Raw genomic sequence first — 26,047 nt, forward strand, 5'->3', positions numbered from 1 at the left:
TAATTTAAATGATTTCTTTAGTGTTTATTTTGGGTCAAAATGATTTTTATCATGGTCTGATTTAGAATTCGATATACCTACAGAGCTCCTTTTATGGTGGTTGTAGATTCCCCCTGTAAGTGAATTTATTGTTCACATCCAGTGAATTGGTGGCAAAACATGATCAATATAGCATTGTGACACTGTTCGCAAGACGTGAACACAAGACGGTGGTTTTCAAAAACAAACAAGCCAAAACGATTAGCCTTCACTGCAAAGAGGTGCTCTCTCTAGCGCACACAGACACAAACACACCTGAGAAACCCAAAATGGCCGTTCTGCTTCATCTACATCAAACGTCACCTGTGTTAGAAGGGTTTGTTACATGATCCTAGTTCTTGGGGAGGGAACATGCAATTTACTGAATAATAATAATGGCAATCAAAATCAGTCAAAAGCAGAATAGAGGCAAAGCAAAACTCATCTCATAACAAGAATGACAAGTAACAAAATTACATTTTGGGAGGGGAGGGGGGGTGGTGGTGGTACATATACAGTGCCTTCGGAAAGTATTCAGAGCCCTTCACTTTTTCCACATTTTGTTGTGTTATAGATTAATGGAGAGGAACAAAACTGCTCAGGAAGGTGACCCTGAGGCCTGGGGAGACTTACAAAAATCTACAAAGTTGAATGGTGGAGAGGAAAAAGCACAGTCGATGGGACATCCTCAGTCACTCTACAAAATTGGTCTATAACCAAGTGGCCAAAAAGAATCCCTTAATGGAAAATAATCTCTCTCATATCCATAATTGTGTTTGCAACAATGAATTCAAGTGATACAGCAAAGAAAGAGGCATTAAGTTTGGCACAAAAAAAAGAAGAATAGTGGTAGCTGCATCAAGTTATGGGTATGTTTGTCACTGGCAGGGACTGGGGAGTTTGTCAGGATCAAGAGAAAATTATGAAATTTGCCGAGTTGGTAGTGACATCCTAATCTACACACTGTGTAATTGATTCCTATGCAAATCAGTGACTCTATAAAAACAGAGATATTAATTCCAAAATTACATGAACTTGCATTAGGATGGACTCAATTCAACTTATTGAGTGATTTGTTGATGACATTTTTGCATTTTAGCTAATTTTAAGAGTGTCATAGCAAAGGGTTTGAATACTTATGTACATGAGGTATTTCTGTATTTCAATTTTAATAAATTTACAGAAATTTCTAAAAATGTGTTTTTGCTTTGTCATTCTGGGGTGTGTGGATTGACGGCAAATTCTTTTAATTGAATCAATTTTAAATTGAGTCTATAACACAACAAAATGTGGAAAAAGTAAAGGGGTCTGAATACTTTCCAAAGGCACTGTACATATACCCCAAGCCTGGTGTGTATGAATGTGTGACATACAGATGATATATGACTGATGATACTGTGACAGGTCTGTGAGGTGTTACCCGGTGTGTGTGTGTGTGTGTGTGTGTGTGTGTGTGTGAGGTGTCACCTGGAGTGTGTGTGCATGTGTGTGATTGTGTGATGGTCTGGGAGGTGTTACCTGGTGTGTGTGTGTGTAATAGGTGTGTGAGGTGTTACCTGTAGTGTCTCGATTCGGGCCTGCAGCTGTAGCCGGTCCTCCAGGTCCTGACAGCGCTCCTCCAGACCCAGGATCTGCTCCTGCAGCTGGTTCCTCTCCAGCTCCAACTCCTCCACGACCGACCGCAAGCCCTCTGGGGGAGGGGTGGGGGGGGTGAGTGGAGGGAGGCAGAGGGATAGTCACAGAGGAAGGAAAGGGACTTTGGTTGGAATTTGGTTGCATTCCAATCTGTTTTAACATCATCACCATCATCATTATCAATGCAGTTCCCAATGCAGGGAAAACCTGAGGAGAATTGTTATCATAGCATAACAACAATTTGCAATTTGCCACCATACATACAGTGAGAATAGAGCATTACCATTTGACTGATGACTTCATGCAACATGCAATGTCAAGAGTTTTTGGACATCAAACAAGAACAGGAAAGTAAAAAAATACAGCACCTTGCATTTTATATCGGACAGTGACTCAAACCTTTAACCTTTCAGTAAAATTGAATATGTCAAACACAAGGGACAGATGAGAGGAAAAAGAACCACGCATGCAAACAGCAAAAAAACAACAAAAACAAACACTTACCACAGATGGGGTGGTCTCTCCACCTACATTCATATGAACTGACAAGAGTTCAATGGATTCAACATGGACTACACCGTCTACTGAGCCTTTGAACGCTAGGCAGTTCAAACAGCATGCACATGTTCAAAATAATAAAATAATAACTGTCAAGTTATGAGTCAACGAAATGCCATATTCACACTGCGGTTGAACCGTGTTAGACTGAGAAAACAACAAACCACGTTGAAAAAACCCAACGGCAGAAGTGTGTTATGTTGACGAAATGACCGAAAATCAACCCAATGAAAACTCAAGACTCCCAAAATGGTGGGCGGGTGGCAGTAGACAAAACAACCATGGGCAGATGTGCATGCTAGCGTAAACTGTCTAGCGGGTCTCACACCTGGGTCAGGGGTACTGTACTCGGGCCACCAACCTCCCATGTTCTCCCCCTCCATTGGGGTGGTGCTCTCTGACGCACTGCGGGCGTCCTGGAACGACTGCTGCACGTCAAACTCAAAGTCTTCCTGCGGGGGGAGACAAAGCGCTCATTCTAGTGGGAACAGTAATATTATATCCTGTTATCTGACACCCTGTACTGCTTGCCATTGACTCTCCCCCAGCGCGGCAGTCTCATTGCGTACCTGCAGGCTGCGCTCGGCGGGGCCTCCCAGCTTCTTGCCCCTGTGGGACCCGAGCCCCCGGGCCTGGGCCTGAGCCTGGGCCAGCTCCTCCTCCAACTCCTGCTGCCGGCTGGCCAGCGCTGGATCGGAGCAGCCAGGAAAGAACCAGTCATCCTCAATCAGTTTTGTGCCACAGGGAAGGGGAGTTGGGGTTGTGTTATAGATGCAATGAATATGTAAAGGAAGGGAGGGAAGAGGATGATCGGAGGAAGACAGACAGGAGGAGAGAGAGAGAGAGAGAGAGAGAGAGAGAGAGAGAGAGGGAGAGGTGGAGAGAGAGAGAGATGGAAAGAAAGGGAGGGGAGGAGGAGAAGAAAGACAAGAGGGAAAGACTGCAGAGAGCATACTCACGCCAACACTACAAACAAAGACAACAGACATGGACAACATGACGGCATAAGACAAGCAAACGTGCTGTATCAATCACTCCAGAGAGAAGAGAGAGAGAAAACACAAAAGGCACTCCAGACTCTGAATGCATGTTTTCTTAAAAATATGTGCGAGTGTGTGTGTGAGTGTGTGTGTGTGTGTACTGTGTGACTTTTCAATAGCAGCAATCTGGTGGAAGCCATGCACACTTTTAATCTACATCACATGGGGAAACAGGTTGCATTCAAACGCTCAGAGGAAAGCGGGGGGGGGGGGGGGGGGGGGGGGGGGGCTGAAGTTACGCAGGGTGAGATTTAGGGGTGCCATCTGACAGTACAACTCAGGGAAACTTCAGTCAACTTACAGTGCCTTCGGAAAGTATTCAGACCCCTTCACTTTACCCACATTTTGTTGTGTTACAGACTCAATTTAAGATGGATTAAATTAAACAAATTTGCCATCAATCCACACACAATACCCCAGAATGACAAAGCGAAAACAAGTTATTTTTTTTAATAAATTTCAGTAAATTTATTAAAATTGAAATACAGAAATACCTAATGTACATAAGTATTCAAACCCTTTGCTATGACACTCTTAAAATTAGCTAAAATGCAAAAATGTCATCAACAAATCACTCAATAAGTTGAATTGAGTCCATCCTAATGCAAGTTCATGTAATTTTGGAATTAATATCTTAGTTTTTATAGAGTCACTGATTTGCATAGGAATCAATTACACAGTGTGTAGATTAGGATGTCACTACCAACTCGGCAAATTTCATAATGTTCTCTTGATCCTGACAAACTCCCCAGTCCTTGCCAGTGACAAACATACCCATAACTTGATGCAGTTACCACTATTCTTCTTTTTTTTGTGCCAAACTAAATGCCTCTTTCTTTGCTGTATCACTTGAATTCATTGTTGCAAACACAATTATGGATATGAGAGAGATTATTTTCCATTAAGGGATTCTTTTTGGCCACTTGGTTATAGACCAATTTTGTAGAGTGACTGAGGATGTCCCATCGACTGTGCTTTTTCCTCTCCACCGTTCAACTTTGTAGATTTTTGTAAGTCTCCCCAGGTCTCAGGGTCGCATTCCTGAGCAGTTTTGTTCCTCTCCATTTGCTCAGTTTGTAATGACAACCTGATCCACACAGTGTGTAATTGAGTCATATGCAAATCAGAGACCCTATGAAAACAAAGATATTCATTCCAAAATTACATGAACTATCATCCTTGCATTAAGATAGACTCAATTCAACTTAGAGTGACTTGTTGATGTCATTTTTGCATTTTAGCTAATTTTAAAGAGTGTCATAGCAAAGGGTCTGAATACTTATGTAAATTAGGTTATTTCTGTATTTCAATTTGATTAAATCTACTGAAATTTAAAAAAAAACATGTTTTCGCTTTGTCATTCTGGGGTATTGTGTGTGGATTGATTGCAAATTTGTTTAATTTAATCCATTTTAAATTGAGTCTATAACACAACAAAATGTGGAAAAAGTGAAGGGCTCTGAATACTTTCCGAAGGCACTGTATAAATGGTGATTTGCCATCTGGGAAGCAGGGGGACAGGGGATGGAGGTCACAGCCTTTCTGGTTTCAAGAGTATCCTGAGGTAGGTTGTTTGGCAGTGATTTGGGGAGTGGGTGGGTAGCATAGCATTATCACATGGACATCAAATTGATCAGTGGCAACAATTTGCACAAAACACATTCCCATCCGTTTTGTGATATCAGGCTGAATATTGGGGGGGGGGGAGGGGGGGTAGCTACAAGCAAAGGGTGTAAGAAAAGAAAGGTTTTAGTGTCTGACGATTGTGGATGAAGTGCACAGCGGTCAATGTAGGCAAACGCCAAAAGTGGAATATTGTATGTTGTTGGTAATAGTGTTACTTGAGTTGGTAATGATAGAGAAAAGGGTAACCATTTTACCCATAATCAGTTTACTGTTGATGACTGTTTGGTAAACAAAAATTAAATTCCTTCTTTCGGGAGCAGGCGCTTGCTTGCATTGACCTTGACAATGACAATGATGTGTGGATAGCATGGGAAAAGCAGAGACCAGGGCGGCATTCAAAAGAACAATTGTGGAAAACACTTTGAAACGGAGGTAAAACCTGAACTTTTCCAATAAAAATGTTTATTCTGGTCTGTTTGAAAGTGTTTTCAACTTTATGCCAACTTTGAAGGCAACCCAGAGAGAAAGCATGCAGTGTCAAGTCCCACCAATGTCCCAAATGACTGCAACCAATAGTGATACCATTCAGCATGTCAGCTAATCAATTGAGTGCAAATGGATGTCTTTGAGAATTCCACATCTGGTTCTCTTTGCAATGACGCAGGCCTACACAATTCTGGTCCTGGTGTGCTAAACCACAAACAATGTTGTTTCCTTTCTACAATGGGATCCAAAGGATGGATAACTGTCACAGTTGGGGACAATCACATTTCAATTCAGTCAATTCTTTGAATTTGAATTCATCCCCCAAATTGACAACCTACATGGAATTGATCCCAACCCTGATGACTAACATTCTATGGGGCCTAAAAAACAATAAAGATGTATAGATTATATCCTCATCAAGTCTGAGTGGGCCTGGATCTAACAACTGCTATGGCCACAAAAGCAATGACAGTAGCAGGTAGCATCACAGAAGCAAATGACAGCAATGAGGTACGAAGGTGTAATGATCGTTTGAGAAAAATGAAAAAAGTAACCTACTGTGTTGTGTGTCTGTACAGTATGTATAGCATACATTATTGATATAATAATAGAACTCAGGGAACCCCCCCACACTTTATTTTTTATTTTTTTAAAGATTGCAATGGTAGGCCTGGATTATCGATACAGTATTGTGAACATTTATAATAATAATATTGCAATAATCAGCTGTGTTAGCATGGTGTTAGCATAGGCTAATGCTAACACCAGGAAGAGAAATAATGAGGACTTAAAATCGACACAGCTGATTATTGCAATATTCCCACCACCACAGAAACGTATCATTGTTGTGTTAATGTGTTTACCAATCCCTTCACAAGGACGGATACTTGTGAGGTCTTTACTTAAGAGTCCAGGGGAAAGGTAGGGAGGAAACGTGGGGAGGGAGGTAAAGTAGAGTAGGAGGAAAGAAAAGAGAAGAGGAAGAAAGAAACACAAAATGGTGTAGGACTCTAAAGCACAGGCCACCCCTGTACTGCCTGCAGTTTAACCGGGCAGAGCAAAGGATCCTGGGAAACAGCGAACAGTACAGCGAGAAGGACTATGGCTGAGGGTTGGGGGGGGGGGGGGTTGCCTGCATGCACAAAACTGATGGGAAACCGTTCTCAGCGGCTGCCCCCATCCGAGAAGCAGGGGTGGAGGGGGAGGGGGGGCAGGGTGTGTGGGGGGCGGCGCTGAACCAACGAAATGCTCGCCGAGACGGATGATGGGGAGAAAAACAAACATAAACAAAAAGAGTCATGCTCAGTCAGACAGTGAGTGGCTCTTAAAACAACAACAGAAGACATATTCAAATAAAAACAGAACATTCTAGACATTTCCTCCTGCCTCACAAATGCTTTCCTTGAATAATGACAGCGGGAAGAGCAACATGAGATGAAGGGAGAAGAGTTAAAGGTGTCAAACTGGGAGTCAGAAACAACGACTACAATCGTAAGTGTAGGTAAGCATCTATACATTCTGTCTTTTACCAGTGTCTGGGTGCCAAGAGTGGCTGATGGGATGTCGAGTCCTCTTGTGCTACATAACCCTTGACCACTAGGGGTGGGTGTTTTTTTTTGTCAGTGTGGACAATTGTCAGCAGTAATGGCTTGCAGTGTGGCTGTCCCCCCCTGGCAGTGTCCCGTCACCCCCTGGCAGTGCCCTTACCCTCTCTCTCCTCCTCCATGTGACTCATTCTGAGGACCATCGTGGCTTTCTCCTCCCTGGCGCGGTCCCTGGCTGTCACCGCCTCTGACACCATCTCCTGCCACTCCAGCACCTGGCTCTGAGTGTCATCCGCACTGCCAGACTCACTGGCCTACGGGTGGGTGGGGGTGGGGTAGAGACACAGGGAAACATTTATTATGGGGACGATACTAGCGATATTAGCTGGGAATGACTCAGCAGTTATTAGCTTTTCTGGTTTACGCTGAAGAGTGACAAGTAAACAGGAACCTTGAAGACAAAAAAACATGCATTCAATAATTTGAATCTTGCATTGCAAAAATATATCAGGGAAGCAGTTTTAAAATTCCTAAAAAGTGTTTTCCTAAAAAGATTTGCCCATCACATAGACGACAGAGGAAGAGAGTGCATTGCAGGGTGCGAGGGGTTGAACTCTGACCTGAGAGGCAGCCCTCTTGGTGACCTGCTCCAGGTCTGCTTGCATCTTCCTCTGCTGCTCCTCGTACACAACCAGCTTGGCCTCCAGCAGATCTGAAAGCACAAATCATATGTTTACACACGTAACCCTCGATACAAAGCCCCAAAAGAGTTTTAAAAATATATTCATCCTTTATTTATACAGGGAGATCTTACTGAGACCTGAGTCTCTTTTACAGAAGCCCTGTAAGAACAAGGCACATGGGGATAAAAGAAACATACAGACAAAATCACACAATATATATATATATATATATATATATATATATATATATATATATATATATATATATATATAAAAAAGTACACATATATACACACACTCACTGAGCACTTTATTAGGAACACCTGTACATCTTCTCATGGTGGAGGTGGTGTAATGGTGTGTGAATGTTTTCTTGGCACGTTTTTACCCGTTAATACCAATCAATCATCGTTTGAATGCCACAGCCTATTTGAGTATTGTTGCTGACCATGTGCATCCCTTCATGGCCACAATTTACCGATCTTCTAATGGCTACTTCCAGCAAGATAATGCACCATGTCACAAAGCAAAAGTCATCTCAAACTGGTTTCATGAACATGACAATGAGTTCAGTGTTCTTCAGTGGCCTTCCCAGTCACCGGATCTGAATCCAATAGAACACCTTTGGGATGTGGTAGCTGAAAAATGTAGAAAAATCTACAGGAATTGTGTGATGCAATCATGTCATCATGGACCAGAATCTCAAAGGAATGTTTCCAACATCTTGTGGAATCAATGCCACGAAGAATTGAGAGCAAAGGGAGGCCCTACCCAGAATTAGTATAGTGTTCCTAATAAAGTGCTCAGTGAGTGTATATACATATAGAAAATCGGCAGATATTAGTTATCAGTGATTTTTGCCCTCCAAAAATCGGTATCGGTCCCAAAAATCCAGTGCCGGTCGCGAACCAACAAGACTCATTAATTGTTCTGGAAGGACAATATGATCACAGTATCAAGAGCGGCGCTATAATCAAGAAGTACAAAGACAGACGCAGAGCTACTTTGACTAAAGCTGTCTCAGTGCTATGCTGGGGACTAAAACCTGACTGAAGGGTCTCATACATGCTATTCTGTTTCAGAAACGTAGTGAGCTGCTGGGCTACTGCTTTCTCAAGTATTTTCGAGAGAAACGACAAATTAGATACAGGCCTAATGTTTTGAAGAGTTTCTTGATCTAGGTTTGGCTTCTTCACACATACTTCGACAATGCTTACCGTTCTTGGCCTTGATCTCCTCGTACTGATCCAGCTTCCACAGCGTCTCCTCTCGCTCCTCCTCCAGATCTGTGATGCGGCTTCGTAGGGTGGTCAAGTCGGGGGCTGTGCTTCCAGACTGGGGGTCAAAGTTGAAAGGGCAAAGACAAGATCATCTCCAATTCAAACCCCTCAGCTATTACCTCCAGTCATTCAGTTTAATTATCTGAAGCCTCATGGCTTCATACACTCCTATAGTGTGGACTAAACAGGTCTCTCACCTGGCTCTTCCTCAGCTCATCCTCCAGCTGTCTGATACGAGACTTGGACCACGCTTTCATCTTCAGGAACTTGCCTTCCGATTTACTGGCCTCCTCTGATTTCAGCTTCATTTGAGCTGTTAGAAAAGAGAGAGGAGAGGGAATGAATACACAGTTGAAAACATGATACCCCAGTCAAACAGCCCTGCACTGCAGACTGAAAACTACATGAATTATACAGGGACAGGCCCATAAACACAGCATCTACATCTTCATGAATGAAAAAAATGGTTCCATGGTTGTTTAGCCCTCACTAATTTCTCACACACAACCGTGGCCATATCCTCGATCTGGTTTGCTCCACTGGCATCACCGTTGGAAATCAAGTCCTGGATACAAGCCAACTTCCTCAAACTGAACTACAATAAATCAGAAACCGTACTTGTTGTCCCTCTCCCACTCTACCCAAGACTTCACCCTCAACATTGATGGCTTCACTGTCTCCACATCAAGCCAGATCCGTAACCTCAACATCATCCTGTACTCCACCCTCTCATTTGAACCTCATGTCAAACATGGCTAAAACTGCCTTCTTCCACCTCAGGAATGTTCTTCCACCCCTGTCCTTCAGTGATGCAGATATCCTCATCCATGCGTTTGTTACCTCCAGGCTGAGGTACCTCCTCCTCCATCACACTCCTACCCACAGTCTCCGTTAAGTTGATGCCAACCTCCTTGTGCCCGTCACCAGAACTAAACACCGGACCTGGAGGGGACCGGGCTTTCTTCACTGTAGCCCGCACTATTTGGAACACTCTCCCAAACGACATCAAAGAATCCAGCATGCTCTCCTCCTTCAAAGGATCCCTCAAAACCCATCTTTTTAAACTTGCTTTTAATCTTTAACTATTTTTATTGTTGTTTTTACTGACTGTGCTTTTGTTTTACTTTTACATTTTTCTCTAACTATTCTTGTTTTCTCCATGTATTCTCCAGTGTATTTGTGTACTGAGAAAGGCGCTATACAAAATAAATGCATTATTATTATTACTACTACTACATAATATAATTTCCACATCTAATTCTAAATACATTTCTGAGTGAATGAGACTCATCTCAAGTATGCAAAAAAAACTAAATCATCGCCACAACTGTAGGTCCCACTGAAAAGCGGCAACCTACCTTCCAGTGCTTTTATCCTTTTGGCTGTGGCCGAATCTGTGGGCGTGTCTCCACTTCCTTCATGCGTGTTCGCTGGTGCCGTGGGCGGAATGGAGGCCGGGGTGGCAGTTGTATTCCTCAGCTCCTCCAGCTGCGCAGGGAGCCCCTGCTGCCGCTCTGCCAGCTCGGCCTGGTGCTTCTCTGCGGTGCGGCGTAGCTCCCCTTGGTGCTTCTCCATCAGGTCACGCAGTTGTGCCCGCATCACGTGCTTCTCTGCCTCCAGCTTGGACTGCAGGCTCTCACGCTCCACCTGCAGCCGCCGCATCCGCTCCACCAGGTCCTGCAGAGAGGGAGGGTTAGATTGAGAGAGAGACCTGAATTAGTTGGGGTTTTTTTTCTTAGGTGTGAGCTGTTTCTAGCCCGGGACCAAAATACCAAATTCATCTATTAATGGTTTTGGTTAAAAGTTAATTTGTTAAATCAGGTATGTAAGCTCTGGGCTGAGATAAAAACCTGGCAGCAAAGTAGTGCTGCACTCTTCAAAAATCCCTTAGCAGCCCCCTTGCACATGCGTTCTCCCTCAGTGTGTGTACAGATCTGGCCTGCAGAAGAAGGGCAGTGGTCAGTAGCCTCTCACCTTTATCTGCTGGTCTCTGCCATCCACCTCTCCCTGGAGGACGTCAATCACCTGAGTTTTACCCAGCAGCACCTCCTCCTTCTCATGCAGCTTTTGTTTCAGGGCCTTCAGGAGCTGGAGAGTACACCGACATTAGAGACGACACTACCCATGGTGCACTTTCTGCCTGCCGCAATAAGGCTGTACAACTCCTCCTCCGGCTGGCTTGATCGGGGTGATCAGAGTCAGGCTGGGGGGATGTTAAATCATACTGGACTGTTTCTTACTGTATATAATGTTCAGATTTCTATTTTATTTTATTCTATTGTCACTTTATTTTGTTGTTGTTGTTTGTGATGTGATGTGAGCTGCTGTAACGCCCTAATTTCCCCTCAGGGATCAACAAAGTACCTATCTATCTAAAAAGTGTTCTCATTTCTAAATGGTGAAACCAATATGTACACAAATACCCTCAAATAAAAGCTTTAGATTCTTAAATCCAAACTTTTGGAGTATAGAACCAAAAGACAAAAAAATGCTTCACTGTCCCATTACTTAAGCAGAGTAACTTCAGAGTAACCACACCACCAACAACGCATTTGAAACAGTTACTACGATGGGGAACACAATGTAGAAACTCCATTGTCCAGTCTACCTGTTCCAGGTCAGCGCTGGCGTCAGACTTGGCTGCCAGCTTGAAGAGCTCCTGTTCATGCCTCTGGTTGACCTCCATCAACATGTTGTCTTTCTGGAGAATGATGTCTTTGAATGTTTGGATCTGAAAACGTCAAAATTACATATAACATGGAGCGATCATCTACAACAAGATAATTTTTTGGGTCTCATTTCAAGCAAAGTCTAATAAAAAAAACAACCCAGAAGCCTGGATGTCAACTATATGGGCTGCTGTAGCCGACTGAGAGGTTTGTACGTACGTTCTGCATGTACATTTTCTCCTTCTCCTCGTACTTGGTCTTCGTCACCAGCAGCTCTTGGAGGCTCTCAGTCTGCTCCTGTAGCAGGCTGTAGCGCTCCTCTCCTTCGCCCACCTTCTTGGTCAGGTTCTGCACCAGCATCTGTAGCTCCTGGAGGGTCCCGCTCTCCTCCGCAGACTGTCGAACAGGGTGAATTAACGTCAAACCTCACATGAAAGACAGGCAGTTCATCGCTGCTGCATCCAGAAGCTCTTTGGGACACAGTATAAGACTGCTTGGTCTGGAATCCATAGGCTGAGTTCTAATAACTAAAACAAGGGTAAATGCTAAGTCGGATGCATGGGACGAACCAACTCTGATGTCACCCCATTGAAGGTGAGATTTAAAATGGTTAAGGTAAGGGTTTATTTTAGGGTTACGTAAGGGTTATGGTTAAAGTTAGGGTAAGGGTTAGGGTTTAAGGTAGGTTATCCCAAGGATCCCACTTAGCATCTACCCTAAACCAAGTCTCCTTGTGTGTTCCTGTTCACCACAAGGGGGATTAATAATGTTTAATGTACTAAAGCGAACAACTTTACCATTTGCTCCTGTGCAGGTATGGCGGTCTGGTCTCCTGACACGGCCGTCTGTAGATGGACAATGTAGGCCTCTTTCTCTGCCAGCTTCCTGTCCTTCTCCACCAACATGGCATCCATGTCCTCGCCCCGCTGCCGTTGAGCCTCCAGCTCCCGTGTCTGATTCAGGAGACATGAGCATTTATACACACACACTGAGATGAACAGTCACACACACAAAACGTATACAACACAAACAACACAGACAACCTACACTCACCGGCCACTTTATTAGGTACACCTGTTCAACTGCTCGGTAACGCAAATATCTAATCAGCCAATCACATGGCAGCAACTCAATGCATTTAGGCATGTAGACATGGTCAGGACGACCTGCTGAAGTTCAAACCGAGCATCAGAATGGGGAAGAAAGGTGATTTAAGTGACTTTGAACATGGCATGGTTGTTGGTGCCAGACGGGCTGGTCTGAGTATTTCAGAAACTGCTGATTTTACAGAGAATTTTACAGAGAATGGTCCGAAAAAGAGAAAATATCCAGTGAGCGGCAGTTCTCTGGGCGAAAATGCCTTGCTGACACCAGAGGTCAGAGGAGAATGGCCAGACTGGTTCGAGATGATAGAAAGGCAACAGTAACTCAAATAACCACTCGTTACAACCAAGGTATGCAGAAGACCATCTCTGAACGCACAACACGTCGAACCTTGAAGCAGATGGGCTACAAAAGGGGGTCCAACCCAGTACTAGCAAGGTGTACCTAATAAAGTGGCCTGTGAGTGTAGAATACAAGTCAAACCATACAAACACACACAAGAGCTGACACAGAGTAACTTGAACCACAAAGATGACACTCAGTTTACACAGCACATAAAAGCTACTGATATGGGATAACTGCACTTTGATAAGCAACACTGAGCCATTTGACATCCCCATACTCGAGGAAATGATAGGCAATTCTGAATTGTCTATGAATTTCTAGTGTAGACAGGAATGCAAACACCTGGCTACCTATGGCCTCAGGGCACTTTGCTGGAAAGCTAATGCTTAGGTAACTCATTCCTCAGATTCTTGCAAGGAGGCAATTTGCTTCGCTTATTAGCTGGTCAGGAAAACATCGTACTCTCCTTTATGCGAAAGGTTCTCATTCTCTTGTTACCATCTAGTAGCCAAAGTTGTGTACTTTTCATAAAAGTAAAACAGAGTGGAACAATGGTCTTTGATATTGAGTACCGAGACCTCGCAGTCAGCCTCCCTTAACAGGTTTCCCTCACCCACCAATAGTGCATGGTTTACTGCTAATATGTTCCTGACTAGCTTATCTCTTCACTCATAACAATAAAGGGCTTCTTAATGTACAATTACCACCAAGGACACCTTTTTCTCATAAGTGTTTAATACAGCGAGCACACCATATTTAGCTTCATAAACTGCCTGTTCATAATGCTCTATGAGGACGGTTCTATGACATGCTCATAGCGGCTGTGTACCTTGACACCCAGCTCCTCCTCTCTCTGGGAGATGTGATGCTCCAGCTCCTCCACTTTCTTCCTGAGGCGGAGGATCTTCCCCCGGCTGGCTGCCGCATGCTCCTGCTCGCCGCCCTCCGCACCTCCCTGCAACAGGACACATGGGGCATGGGGGGGTTAAAGGTCAAAGGTACGGAGATAGGGGTTGAGATGCAGAGTTGTGTTCTTTAGTTGCTATACGCTCTTGATAGAGCAGAACAAGTGCAGTTTGTGCCACTTGGAAAAGTCATCATGTCAATCCAATACAAAGACCCTTTAGACAACCCAAGGTCTGTGTGTGTGTGTCTATGTTTTTTACCTTTCTGCTGTGGGTGGGGGTGTCCTGATCGCCGCTCTGGGGCGCCTGCTGTTTTTTCAGCTCCTCCAGCTGGGAGGTTAGGGAGGTCACCTTGGCCTTGTTCTGGAGACGCATCTTGGAGAGCTTGGCATTGCACGCTGCCTCCTCCGCCTGCAGGACCATGAACAGAGAGATGACCTGTGTGTACTCTTTCTCTAGTCCATAAACAGACAGAGATATGACCTGTGTGTGTGTACTCTTTCTCTAGTCCATGAGGTCTGCTGGGTTTTGTTCCTTCCTTGCACCTAATTGATCAAGCAATGTCACTGGCCTAGGCAGTACACAGCCCATCACATCAGCAGCATGACATCATGATACGCATAACTATAAATATGACAAAGCAGCTATTTATGGCTAAAAGACCAGCTGCTGTCTCCCTGAAGCACAACTAGCCAGATTGGTCGACACGTTGGTCGGTTGAATTTGTGAGTGGTGCATTAATATACTGTGCTTTGGAATGCAGTGTTATAATCTTGAGAAGACTAAACAAGCGGCATGAAGTCTGACAACCCCGATATCAGTGACATGTTGTATTGTCAGAGTAGACTCATGTGTTTTTATTCGATGACATTCTGAGTTCCTCCACTCAGTCAGTGTTTAAAAGGTTCATACTGCCATCGCAACAGTGGTGTACCTAAATGCTGCTGCTGCAACAGACATGAGTTGTGAAGACGTGTGCCTGAAAGCCACCACAAGGTGGTGACAAGAGCTGTGAAGGATGTTTGAAAAGAGAATGGTTTGTGATGGTTAACAGCTTGCCTTATCAGACAGAAGACATTTTTTTCTGTAAACTTTGCTTTTTTTCTTCAAATCAGCATATTTGAGTTTAAGAAGATGATTTGCTGTAATATTTGATCTGACTGTTCTGGAGGATAACATTGAAATTGTAACCAGCTTTGTTTGGCTTGTTTTAAGAAGGGTGATACTTTGTACAGTATTTCATTTTCAATCCCAACCCTAACCCTAACCCAAAAGAACCATGTTTCAGAAACATTTTCAACCCTAACCCTAACCCAAAAGAACAATGTTTCAGAAACATTTCCCAATAATCCTTTCATGCTACAAATTAACAAGGATAGTATTGTCCTGTACATCAAAGATGTTAGACATCTTTGATGTACAAACACACAAAAGCCAGATGACAAGAAATTCCTGACTTGAGATGTACATCTGAGAAAAGATGTACATCTCAATCGTAGTTTGGGAACATGATTAACGTTGTGCAATCCAGGATAAGGATTACTTAGGGCTTGGGTTACAACATGCTTTGTAGGAAGGACCCTGACCACATAGCAACATATCAGGAAACTGCAGTGGACAAGGGGCCTCACCTTGAGCTGCTGGTCTTTGGTGTGCAGCTCTGTGTCTTTCTCCCTGATGAGCTCCTTCAACTGGGCCACCAGCTGCTCTGTCTGGGACAGCCGCTCCGTCACCTCTGACAGGGCAACCGGGCCATGAGCACCAGGACCACCTCCTGCCCCCTGGGGAGAGCCTGGGGCCTGGGTGGTGGAGGGTGGAGAGAGAGAGAGGAAAGGAGATGGGGGAGAGGTAGTAGGCGGGTCATGGGAGAGTTGGATAAAGAGGTGAATGTGTGAGAGAGGGGGAGAGAGTGAGATGGCGGATGCAGAACAGGGAGAGAGAGGAAAAGATTTGACAGAGTTAGAGACAACAATCTGTGAGTGTTAACAAAGAGAACCAATCTTTGCTGGGACAGAGGGCCAAGAGTAGGCCAGAAATGGGGGGGGTATGCACAATGGCCAGTATCTATTAAATTGCATAAACATATCTGGGTTATCGCCAATTTCAAAACATCAAAGGGGTAGGGGCTATGGGGTAGGAGTCAAGTGATGGGGCTGTGCGCTATGGGGCTATGGATTTGTTTCGGGAACAGGCAGAGGGTTAACCACAGCGGACTGGGGCGGAGGTGGGGGAAGGGGGATTCAGGCAGCAACGAATGGGACTGTAGGAAATAGCAGCTATGATCCCCCCCCCCCCCCAGTCAAAGTTGTGTGCTCAGCACTCTCCCTAATGCCTCGCCATGCCTCACTGTCTCAGATTCACCATGATGGGAGCCTAAGCAGGGCAGTGACATGCCTCGCCATGCCTCACTGTCTCAGATTCACCATGATGGGAGCCTGAGCAGGGCAGTGACATGCCAAGTCCAGGGCTCAGGACTATGGGCGTGAGGCAAACACACATGAGCACACACTGATGTACATACACATGAATAAACAGTTACACACACAAAAACAGGTGTAATCTAGCACACTACGTACACTTACTTCCTGGCCAGGCATGCCCTCTTCATTGGAAAACCACTTCAGCATGGTTAAGAAAAGTTATTCCTGAAAACAAAACAGAAACACAGGAAGATTAGTTCACAACCACACCTCCAACAAATAAACATACCCAGCAACACAAATGAGACAGTGATGGCCAAGCCTCATCTGAGCAGAAAGAACTGTAACAAAAACTCTGACTTGTCTGTGACCAATCGTATCTCACTGAAGTTTAAGCTTTAGTAAAGTTCTGTAACTCATTGGTGTTGCTTTTGGCAGAAAAAAGTGATGCCTCCGAATGCACCATTGTGATGATGGAAAGGAACTCACATGGATGTCACCGGGTGGGGAAGCACACACATTGCTCAACTGCTATCTTACTAAACCTGGCCAGTGTGTCAAATCCAACGCTCAGTGGCTGAGCAGGTGAGGAGACCATACTTATATACCATATATAATATTCAATATTATAAATATCATTTTGCTGAGTGCACCGATGCTGCCGGAAGACGAACGCACTTATCTGCGAAGTCCATCTCACGTGATATACAGGAGAAAATCAGGCCAACCTAATTCTCTCACGCATACCAGCAAGCCTGTTCTCAGTTCGAGGCCATGCCCTCCCCATCTCATTCCTCGGTTTCACTGGCCCGGAACAGAACAGTCCTTATAATCACACACAGGACGATTTGGCATTCTGAGGCTAATTCAATTAACAAGACCAGCTGAATGTCATCCGGCCTCTCCATATTAGTAACCTTTTCCTGACTACGTCAACACCTCAGCTAGTCTCTGCTGGCTTTGCGTCTCAGCTGTCTGGAGAGTTCCAGTTCCAAGCTAACGCGTCGTTAGCTGTGTTACCCTCGACAGATGGCTAACTAACAAAATATGACGTTTTGTGAAATTATTGAACGTGCAGGCTAAAAGCCGATCTAGATGGCAAAACGCATAAGTGTGCATTCCTGTATCTTCGTCCCGTCTGGGCTCTGGCAATGTGATGATAGCCTATTTAGCAGCTAGATAGCAAGCTAGCGTCATTAGCTGCTTTTATTCGCACTGTCACTGCATAGCGCATTACAAAAGCTTACCTGAATTACTGCTTCATAAACACGTCACTTGATACGCTCTAAGAAGACACTTTGAGAAACCCCATGATTATGTTCACGGGTTGAGAAATCGTTAAAGATTCAGAGGTATCCTTCAGCCATCAGTAGCCATATTCGTCAACAAACAGCCGACGAAGAACTCTTCTCGTTCCGTGAACGATAATAGTGGAACTCCACCCACCTACCTCCGGTGTAAATCAATGAGGATTTCTTCAAAATAAAACTGCCCAAGTTAAACTTGTTTAAGCATTTAGAAATAGTATATATGGATAAAGGAATCACACATTATTATTGAAATATCTGGAAATAAACAGTTAATGCTCTCAATGTATTGTTTGTGTTTTTAAGGGTTTGTAATAATAATCTAATATCCAAATTACCCAGATGAAAGACTGCTGGATTGCATAGAGCACAGAGATAGATAGAGATAGAGACACAGGAGGCTGATGAGGCTTTGCAGGACTGTTTTGAGACAACAGACTGGGAAGTTCTCTGTGAGTCACATGGGAAGGACACATTGCATCACAGACTACATTAACTACTGTGTGGAGAACACCGTACCTACTAGGAGGGTGCAGTGTTTTCCCAACAACAAACTTGGATTACAAGTGACCAAAGGCCTCCTCAATGACAAGAAGAGAGCCTTCAGGTCTGGTGACAAGAAAGAACTGAAGTGGTTGCAGAGGAAGCTCAAGGAGAAGCTGAAGGAGAGCAGGGACACCTACAGGCGGAAGATGGAGGACAGCCTGCAGAACAACAACACGAGAGGTGTGGAGCAGCATGAGGAAGCCATCATCTACGTGCTACACAGAGCTCACTCCCATTTAGATAAGGCTGGCAGCACTGTGAGGGTCATGTTCTTTGACTTCTCCAATGCATTTAACACCATACAGCCCTTACTACTTGTGGATAAGCTGTTGAGGATGCAAGTGGATTCCCCCATTGTTTCCTGGATTACGAACTACGTGACCAACAGGCCACAGTTTGTATGGCTGCAGGGGTGTGTGTCGAACTAGGTGGTGAGCAGCACTGGCGCCCCCCAGGGGACAGTTCTGGATCCCTTCCTCTTCACCCTCCATACCTCGGACTTCAGGCACAACACAGAGACTGCCATCTGCAGAAGTTCTCGGACGATTCTGCTACTGGGATGTGTCAGTGGATGCCAGGAGACCGAGTACAGAGGACTGGTGGACAGTTTTGTTGAGTGGTGTGAGCAGAACCACCTGCTACTCAATATCAGCAAGACAAAGGAGATGGTGGTGGACTTTAGGAGGACTAGGGTCCCCCTGTCTCCTGTTTCCATCCAGGGAGAGGACGTGGAGGTGGTCCAGAGCAAGTACCTGGGGGTGCACCTGGATAATAAACTGGACTGGACTGGTAACACAGATGTCCTGTACAAGAGGGGCCAGAGCCGGATTTATTTCCTGAGGAGGCTCAGGTGTGTGCAGGACTCTGCTGAATATGTTCTATCAGTCAGTGGTGGCCAGCGCAGTGCCGTACGCGGTGGTATGCTGAGGGGGCAGCATCAAGGAAGGTGACACCAAGAGGCTGAACAAGTTCATTAAGAAAACTGTTCTTACTGTATAGAATGTTTCAGATGTCTATTTTAATATTCTATTATTCTATTGTCACTTTATTTTGATGTTGATTGTGATGTGAGCTGCTGTAACGCCTTAATTTCTCCTCGGGGATCAATAAAGTACCTATCTATCTATCTATCTATCTATCTATCTAAAACGAAACCGGAAGTCTTATTGTTGGAACCTGCCACTTATTATCGCTCAGAGAACACAGATCTGTCAAAAGCCACTGTGGAGATGTAGGGATTATGCGCGTGTGCGCACTCGCCCATGATCCGTGTCCACGCAATATGGAAAAGGAACGTCAACTTTGTTGTGTGCATTGCTTTTTTCATGTACACAAAAACATGTATTTTACTACATTTGTTTTCCAAGAAAAAATATGATCGTTGACATGCTCATCATTTCATTTGCTGCTTTCCCCTTGAGGTATATAACCAGAGAACCTCAGGTTTTGGCCAGTTTGGACTGCTTATAGTGCTTCACGTAGTTATAAAACATTTATACAATTCCAATATGATATTTTCATATTTCTGTTATTTACTGTTCTATGAACCCATTGGATAGTAATGTCAATGCTTTTTGCACTTCAGATGGATTATGATTGCATCAAAGTCGAATTTATTACAAATTAGCCACAATCACAATCTCTTGAACCTTGTCTTGTTTCTTCCAACACAGATCCTTCTGCAGAGATGGTCTGTCTTGCCAGTGTCACTGAAGACGTGAAAGAGGAGGAATCCTTGGGATACAAGGCTGTTCTGAATCAGCTGGTCATGGCCCAGGTTGCCATCAGATATACAATCTCCAAAGCTGTCCTGACAGAGCAGAGGTGCTGCAGAAGGAAAAAATGCAGGTGGAGGTGCCCAATGCAGGCCCAATCATGACTCCCCAAGGTAGGAAACAAGAACATTTTGAAGAAAACAAAATAATAACATGAACATGTAATGTCAATGTCTCTTTTCAAATTAGCCACAATCACAATATCATTGACTTGAAAAAAGCTTTTTTTAAATGTAAAAACTACTAGGATAGGTACAGTAGCATGTTTTCTTCTTTTGGCTCTGTACTCCAAAAGTTTGGATTTTAAATCAAACAATTACTATGAGGTTAAAGTAGAGATTGTCTGCTTTTAAGGGTATTTCACCATTCAGAAATGTTATACATAGTCCCCCTATTTCAGGGCACCAAAATGAATGGGACAGATTCATATAATGTTCAAATTAAGCACTCATGTTTAGTATTTACATGTAATAACTGCCTGAAGTCTATGACCCATTGACCCCACCAGATGCTGGGTCTATTTTCTGGTGATGCTCTGCCAAGCCTGTACTGCAGCCATCTTCAGTTGTTTTTGTTTTGAGGTCTTCGTGTTCAATTGGATTTAAATCTCAAGATTAACTTCAAGAACTTTCCGCTTTTTGGCCCTGAAAAACTCCTTCATTGCCATGGCAGTATGTTTGGGGTCATTGTCTTACTTTATGATGAAGCGCCATCCAATGAATTTGGAGGCATTTACTTGTACTCGAGCAGTCAAGATGTTTCTGTACAGTTCTGAATACGTTCTGCTACTGTCAGACAAGTTAGCCAGTTCTAGTGGCAGCTATATATTCCCAAACCATAAAACCCCCTCCACAGATGGTTTCACAGATGAAGTAGGATAACTAGTGGTTTGCAGTGAAGCCTCTGTAGTTCGGTTGGTGGCATATTCTGCGGATGGTAGTGAAGGGGGAGCTATTCTGCTCCCCTTCCATGAGATCCCTTCCCCCGAGGGGACAACTGGCTGTGACCTCTCTGGGATGTTTTATGAAAGGTGTCAAACTTGTGGTGTCATCAGAATGGAAGTGATAGGATGATTTCTAATAAAGCCTCATTTGATTCATTCTAATTTGATCATTCTTGCACCAAATCAGCACAAACTCAACAATTCTTTGCACATAGTGATAATTACATTATTTGGAGTCAGATTATCAATCTTAGAAATGCTTAGCTATTAACATAATATAGCAACATTTCTTTGCCAAACCTTCACATGGAACTGCCATCTTAAATAAGCCCTACAGTAGTCTCGGGCACATTCATGCCTACCTCCTGGAGAGTGTTCCTGATATGTGGGATGGTTGTCTTGGGGGTTTTCTTAATTATAATGAGCATTCTTCGGTAATCCACTGAAGTCTTCCTTGGCCATGACCAGCCCGTTTGTGATTGCTGAGCTTACCAGTGCTTTTCGTCTTTTTTAATGATGTTCCAAACTGTTGATTTTGGCAAACCTAAGGTTTTGACACTTTCTTTCTGATATTTCAGCCTAATGGCTTCCTTGACTTTCGAGTAATACCTGTCAAGCCAGTTGTCCCATTACTTTTGGTGCTCTGAAATAGGGGACTATGTATAAAAAGTGTTGTAATTTCTAAATGGTGAAACCAATATGTACACGAACACCCTCAAATAAAATGTGAGAATCTCTACTTTAACCAAAGTAAATCAAAGTAATTGTTTGATTTCAAATCCAAGCTTTTGGAGTATAGAGCCAAAACAAGTGTCACTGTTCCATTACTTACGCAGGGTATGTGTTGTTGTTCCTACTCTTACACTAATCTCCTGTCTGTTTACAGCCCACTGAGCTCATGACTATTGAGCTCATGACATGCACGCACACACACACACACACACACACACACACACACACACACACACACACACACACACACACACACACAATCTGAGTTCCACTCCAGTTAACTTTCATGAGACACGGAGCACACATTGCTTTGCAACCTTTTACAGTAAGCTTGTTAATCGCTTGATCTTACAGAGATTGAGAATAACTTTAGTAAGATGTCAAACATCTTATTAGATCCTCTAAGTATATCAGATGACTCAAAGACATCTTAGGCAGAACTGAGCAACCACATAAGTCCTGGACCTTCCCCTTCCCCCCTTTGGCCCACTTTAGGTTTAGCAAACGATCTAATCGCTTCACAAATTATTTCTAATTAGACCTATGTCTGACATACTGTAGGCTACAGTACCATAAGGACTGGTGTCTGACTATACATGCTAACAACCTCTTCAGAACTGGGAAAGCTGTGAAAAACATTTTAAAAACAGAGGGAATTTTGACACAATTTTTCACTCTCAAGCTGTCTGCATTCAGCTGGTGGAGAAACACACACCTAGCTTATATACACAGACATGTAAGCACAAGGTCAAGTGGTCAGTGTCTGTAGCAGGTAGAGACCGGTGGAGCATAACAATGAGCCCGTCCCCTCCGATTTCTACCTCCACCATCCTCCACTGATATGTAGCCACTATTTTTTGTACCGATGAGATGGCTGTGGCAAAGAAAATGAGACTAGACTTCAGAAGAGGTGGTGACCCCTCAAAAACATCCAAGCATACATGACATACATGAAGTCATACATTACTTTTTCCTGTACACCAGGAGACCACTGGCCCCATCAATGTCTTCAAACCTTCACCTTTCAATCACATAGCTTTGACAGTTGTTTGGCAAGGAAAAGGGGAAATATTCAATGAGTTTGATTTAAAAGGCTACATCTCTTCTTGATCCCACAAGATGGTGTATGGTTAAGTTCCTTGAGTCTGTGTAAAAGGGTCTCTTATGTGGACATCTCATGTCTTGAGTTCTTCTTCTGCTGTTCCAAGAACCATCCGCTGGGTCTCACATCCAGCTTAAGCTGCTCCAAAACCCATGGGTCCTTCTCAGCCCCTTCGATGAATTCCTCAAGGGATATCAGACCTGGAAAAAACATGTGAGGAATACAGGAGAGAGTGAGTATAATCATACAAAGTGGCTACAGGCGTGTATTCTCCAATGGTAAATGCTAAGTGGGATGCTTGGGATGACCCAACTCTGACGTTACCCCATTGAAGTTGATATTTAAAATGGTTAAGGGAAGGCTAAGGTATTAGGTAAGGGTTATGGTTAAGTTCAAGGTTAGGGATAGAGTAAGGGTTGGGGTTAAGGTTAGGGTAAGGGTTTAAGGTAGGGTCGTTCCAAGGATCCCATTTAACATCTACCATTCTCAAATTCTCCACTATTCCTCTGGTAGTTACTATACATGCCGTACATAACCCTAATTAAGGCCGTGGTCTCACAGGTCTCAAATTCTACTCTCATCTCAACTTTGCTGGCTTTGAACACTTTTTCAACAACTTATGCCTCACTGAATATCCATTTTGTCAGTGACTCTCAAACATATATTGCAAAGAACACTTTGCACACAAACAATTCAAAAGCTACACGTAGACTCCATTGATCCGTCTTTGACTTACCGTCTTCATCCTTGTCCACCAGCTCAAATATCCTGTCACAGATTTCATTGGGGCTTTCAACTTGGGCAGACAGGTTATCGTGTCTCTTCAGCTTGTACATGATCTGCAGAGGGAGCAGGGCATAACTCAATGAGAGGGAGCAGTCTGACCTTACAAACTGATATCCTACCGACATAAATAGATTTAATAAAAGGGTGTGTTTTGCATTACTATCACCAATAAAGCTCTCTAAAATGGAGACCTTTCAACTCCATATCCAATATCTCTCACAACTAATCCTCTGGACTAAACCTCTTTACTCCATCCGAAAGTAAACAAGATTATGCTCATCCATGCCAATTGACGGAGGTGACGATTCACTCATCCAAGCCAATTGACGGAGGTGACCTTCCCCCCCCCACCCCGCCCCGCCCTCTCAATGTTGACGTTTGTATCTGGTAGTTTTATTTTAGACAAGGTATCCTCTGAGGTAGATTTGAAAGTCATATTAAATTGTGCATTTCATTTTCACACACTGTTTGGTTAAAGGCTAAATAGGCTACAGTAATGTGGGTTACTTACTCCGACAAGGTGCTTTACTTCGTTTCTATCAAGTCTGCCGTTCCCATCTCTGTCGTACACTTTAAAAGACCACTTCAGCTTGTCCTCGAGTTTCCCTCGGAGAACAAGGTGCACCGCTGCCACATACTCCATAAAGTCTAATTTGTTGTCCTGTGAAAAAATAGGGAATTACACTTTTCAGACAGCATAGCAGAGCAGCATATCAAATGGCGGACTGCAGAGGAAAATTTGCGTTTCACTGTCAAACGAGCCATGTTTTGTTTTTTCATCATATGGACATGTGTGCACGTTTGATACCATTCCTAAATCCATTCCATGCATTACAATGAACCTGTCCTCCGATGTCTACCTCCACTGATTGGTAGTAAATATCGAGTTTAGATAGATAGATAGATAGGAGCATATAGTGTGGCCAGAGGATGAATTTGTTATCAAAAAATATACAGTGCCCTCCGTAAGTATTGGAAAGCTCTATAGCGCTATACTTCAACAGTTTGGATTTGAAATAAAAAAAGTACAGATTCTCAACTTTAATTCAAAGTTTTCTTTTTTCACCATTTAAAAATTACAACCTGTTTTATACACAGTCCCCCTATCTCAGGGCACCAAAGTATTGGAAAATTGGCTTGACAGGTGTTTCTGGTCAGGTGTGTTTCATCACATCATTTTTGCAGGCATAAGAGAGCTTTCAACGTATAGTATTGATTGTAGGCTTTGCATTTGCCCTTGGAGTCTGCTATTGGTGCCTGTCAACATGAGGACCAAAGAGATGTCAATGAATGTCATGGAAGCCATTATGAAGCTGAAATATCTGAAAAATCTAAAACATAGCTGAAAGCTTAGACAAATGTAAACCAAAATCAACAGTTTGTAACATCATTAAAAACAAAACAAAACAAAAAAACACTGGTGAGCTAAGCAATTGCAAACGGGCTGGTAGGCCAAGGAAGACTTCTACAGTGAATGACCAAAGAATACTCACCATAATTAAGAAAACCCCCAAAACAACTGTCCCACAGATCATGAACACTCTCCAGGATGGAGGCGCGAGAGATGACGAGGTGACGACTTCAACGGCAAGTCTGGTAGCCTAATGGTACAGTATTAGCCAAGTGCTAATTAGTTGGAATACAATTTTCCTGATTTTTGACCACTTTTTTTTCTCTGGCCTCCAGTGATTTCGTCAACCTAATTTTGTCCATTCTTCAAGGGTAAAAACTCCGACAACTTTAGAACACATTATGAGAGACATGCGGTTTGGCTAATTGACTTTCTTAGAGGATCGTTTACACAAAGAACATTGATGAATGAACATATTATTAATGCATGGTTGATTGGACACTCTACATAACCGGTTGGCAAGCAAGCAAAAACGTCTCTTTTCGGAGCTAGATCTCTCGAAAAAATCCTTGATTTTTTATTGATGTTACTTTTTGTTAATGTGTGCAGTTTGCACAGTCCTGACAGAACTGCATCATAAACTTCATCTAAATAATATCCATGTTGCAGAGTAGGCGAGTGCATACCGGTGGAACGTAAACAGGGGGGAGAGCGTCTTTCTACAGGCTTAATGAAGGCCAAGTTTACCGCGTTGGTCCACCAGATAGTTCACGCATTCGGGCGGAAGTGTCTGGGAACGAGACTAACGGAACACAGATGCAGAGTTCCACTGTTGTCCTTCACGGAACACAGATCCGACCAATGCAAGAGAAATTGACAATTTGAATGGTACTGTATCCATGTTTCTTGCTTTCTTGCTATGGTATCCAATTATTAACATAATAAAGCTAGCGTAATAAAAGTATAGGCCAGGTTATCTACATTAACTTACACTGTTCGCATCAAAGGAACGAAATATGTTGTCCATGTATGTGGATTCCTCTTCCAGTGAGTCCTTGTTGACTCCAAAGATTTTCTTGAATTCGTGTAAGTGCAGGTTTCCACTTGGGCACTCGCTGGCGAACTTTCGGTACAGTTCCTGGATGTTTTGAAGGGCCACGTCGCTTTCTCCGTCGCTCTGTGATTGTCCCAT

General features: G+C 43.6%; 2 protein-coding genes across 5 annotated transcripts in view; both read right to left on the reverse strand.

Annotated features, from left to right (window-relative positions):
* LOC310812342 (uncharacterized protein) overlaps positions 1 to 17,700 on the reverse strand; it is a 36,524-nt gene extending 18,824 nt beyond the window's left edge. For 3 of the 4 annotated variants that reach the window (XM_083680858.1, XM_083680855.1, XM_083680854.1), the window contains exons 1-17: positions 17,561 to 17,700; positions 16,476 to 16,538; positions 15,525 to 15,692; positions 14,155 to 14,304; positions 13,818 to 13,943; positions 12,337 to 12,492; positions 11,759 to 11,935; positions 11,479 to 11,601; positions 10,845 to 10,958; positions 10,229 to 10,547; positions 9,068 to 9,183; positions 8,808 to 8,925; positions 7,528 to 7,619; positions 7,071 to 7,221; positions 2,781 to 2,899; positions 2,540 to 2,663; positions 1,575 to 1,708 (exon numbers count right to left, since the gene is read on the reverse strand). In XM_083680858.1, the coding sequence (XP_083536984.1) occupies positions 1,575 to 1,708; positions 2,540 to 2,663; positions 2,781 to 2,899; positions 7,071 to 7,221; positions 7,528 to 7,619; positions 8,808 to 8,925; positions 9,068 to 9,183; positions 10,229 to 10,547; positions 10,845 to 10,958; positions 11,479 to 11,601; positions 11,759 to 11,935; positions 12,337 to 12,492; positions 13,818 to 13,943; positions 14,155 to 14,304; positions 15,525 to 15,692; positions 16,476 to 16,520 (2,232 nt within the window). In that variant the 5' untranslated portion in view covers positions 16,521 to 16,538; positions 17,561 to 17,700. The remainder of the gene's footprint in view (positions 1 to 1,574; positions 1,709 to 2,539; positions 2,664 to 2,780; positions 2,900 to 7,070; positions 7,222 to 7,527; positions 7,620 to 8,807; positions 8,926 to 9,067; positions 9,184 to 10,228; positions 10,548 to 10,844; positions 10,959 to 11,478; positions 11,602 to 11,758; positions 11,936 to 12,336; positions 12,493 to 13,817; positions 13,944 to 14,154; positions 14,305 to 15,524; positions 15,693 to 16,475; positions 16,539 to 17,560) is intronic. The other variant, XM_083680856.1, reaches the window with a different exon arrangement.
* Positions 17,701 to 22,778: 5,078 nt separating this feature from the next.
* Positions 22,779 to 26,047, reverse strand: LOC310812139 (guanylyl cyclase-activating protein 2-like; the record flags this gene model as incomplete). Its single annotated transcript, XM_083680559.1, has 4 exons — positions 22,779 to 22,918; positions 23,455 to 23,557; positions 24,016 to 24,165; positions 25,847 to 26,047. The coding sequence occupies 4 exons, from the start codon at positions 26,045 to 26,047 to the stop codon at positions 22,779 to 22,781; spliced, it is 594 nt and encodes a 197-aa protein (XP_083536685.1).

Source organism: Argentina silus, assembly GCF_951799395.1.
Source record: "Argentina silus genome assembly, chromosome: 11".
Taxonomy (NCBI): Eukaryota; Metazoa; Chordata; class Actinopteri; order Argentiniformes; family Argentinidae; genus Argentina; species Argentina silus.